Source organism: Belonocnema kinseyi, chromosome 6 (assembly GCF_010883055.1).
Source record: "Belonocnema kinseyi isolate 2016_QV_RU_SX_M_011 chromosome 6, B_treatae_v1, whole genome shotgun sequence".
Lineage (NCBI taxonomy): Eukaryota > Metazoa > Arthropoda > Insecta > Hymenoptera > Cynipidae > Belonocnema > Belonocnema kinseyi.
The window spans coordinates 54,698,179-54,699,762 of record NC_046662.1 but is presented as its reverse complement, the minus strand read 5'-3'; the positions used below and the strand labels follow the sequence as shown (position 1 = coordinate 54,699,762).

Here is a 1,584-nt window from a genome sequence, read left to right as displayed (position 1 = left end):
CGTGCAATCGACTCGGGATACTTATAAGATACTACCATGATTTTTTCAGATTTTTTGGTCCAAAAATAAATTAGGCCAAAAACCGGCCTTACCGACTCTCCCACTTTGGTCTTGAAATGACCTTCAATTTCAAGATCAAGGTCAAATTGAAGGTCACCATTCGATTCTTCGTTGAAAGTTGCTCCTAGAATGACATTCAACCATTTGAATAATATTTTATCTAATCCAATTTTTAATTAGTATTAATTAATATTTAAACTTAAATTATTTTTTCATTGATTAATTAATTCAGAAAGATAATAAATCAAGCGGAGTGAAGAAAGTAGATCTTTTTCTCAGACAAAAATTTACTTCTAGTTATCAGTATAAAGTATTATTTTATGTTTTAGAAACAATTTTTATTTGAAGAAACTGCAAAAGAATCCTATGGGTTTTTTGAGACCCAATAAAACAGACTTATGAGGGTGATATTAAAGAAATAATTTCCTAATTGCATTTTTCCAAATAAAATTTACAAACGGGCATTTCTGCCTGATAATAAATATGTGTTGCACTTGATAGAGCTTGCGGAATTCCTAAAAATAATTAAGAAATATCGCATTTTGAAAGGAGAGGGGCGGACTAAACAAATTTGGGAGCGATATGCATAATATTCGAAAAGAATTTCTACCTTTCAGGTAGTTGTTTTTGATTGGGATTAAATTATACTTATAATTGAATATTTATATACAAAATCTTGTTCTCTGGCGTTCATATTTAAAATTTACCTCGAAATTTACTTAATTTCAAACGGGGAAAGCCTAGAAATCAAAGAATCCTAATCGAAATTAAATACACGTTTCCTTTGGAACAAAAAATATTTTTTTTTCAGTAACAAAAATTACTCTAAATAAAAAGAAATTTCTTTGTATCAAAAGAACATTTATTGAACTGAGAAAATGAATATTTTTCCATGATTCAAATCGAGTTTATTTTGTGATAGAGATTTGCAGTATTTTTTTTAATTGTTTTATTTTGCGGATAAATTAAACTGTTTCTCTTTGAAAATTGAAAAAATATTTGGATTAGAATTCCGGCAATAGTCGTTTTGCCTTACTAATGTTTAAATTAAATATTGCTTCATTTTCAGCCGTGAAGCTCCTCATCACTGAAAAGAAGAAAGAGAATGGAAAGTGAAACAAAGGACGGTACACATTTGACGACTTATGATCTTTTCACAATTAGCTTATAACCTGTTATTTTTGTTATAAACTTCCACTGTGTTTTTTCTAAAATTTTGATTGTGTACTGTAAAAACGTACAACAAAAATACAAATAAAAGTAAATAAATACAAAAATTTTAGGCAATACAAGTAAAGATATTTTTCACATAGGCGCAGTTGCTGGAGTGTTTAATTTTTAGATTTTTTCATCAAAATAAATGTGTGAATTTAGTGTTGTAAACTGTAATAACAAATATATGTAGGACTTAACAAAACATTATTACTATACAGTCTGTCAAGTTAAAGCGTGGGTGGCTTTACTCGCAGTCGGTAAGGTGTATCGACATGATTTTGGTGTCAAAATATTAAGAAGAGCTCCCTC

The 1,584-nt window shown here is 28.8% G+C and overlaps 1 protein-coding gene across 1 annotated transcript in view; it reads left to right on the top strand.

Annotated features, from left to right (window-relative positions):
- LOC117175260 overlaps positions 1-1,332 on the top strand; it is a 6,373-nt gene extending 5,041 nt beyond the window's left edge. The window contains exon 3 of the mRNA XM_033364954.1: positions 1,130-1,332. Within this exon, the coding sequence (XP_033220845.1) occupies positions 1,130-1,151 (22 nt within the window). The 3' untranslated portion in view covers positions 1,152-1,332. The remainder of the gene's footprint in view (positions 1-1,129) is intronic.
- Positions 1,333-1,584: the final 252 nt, after the last annotated feature.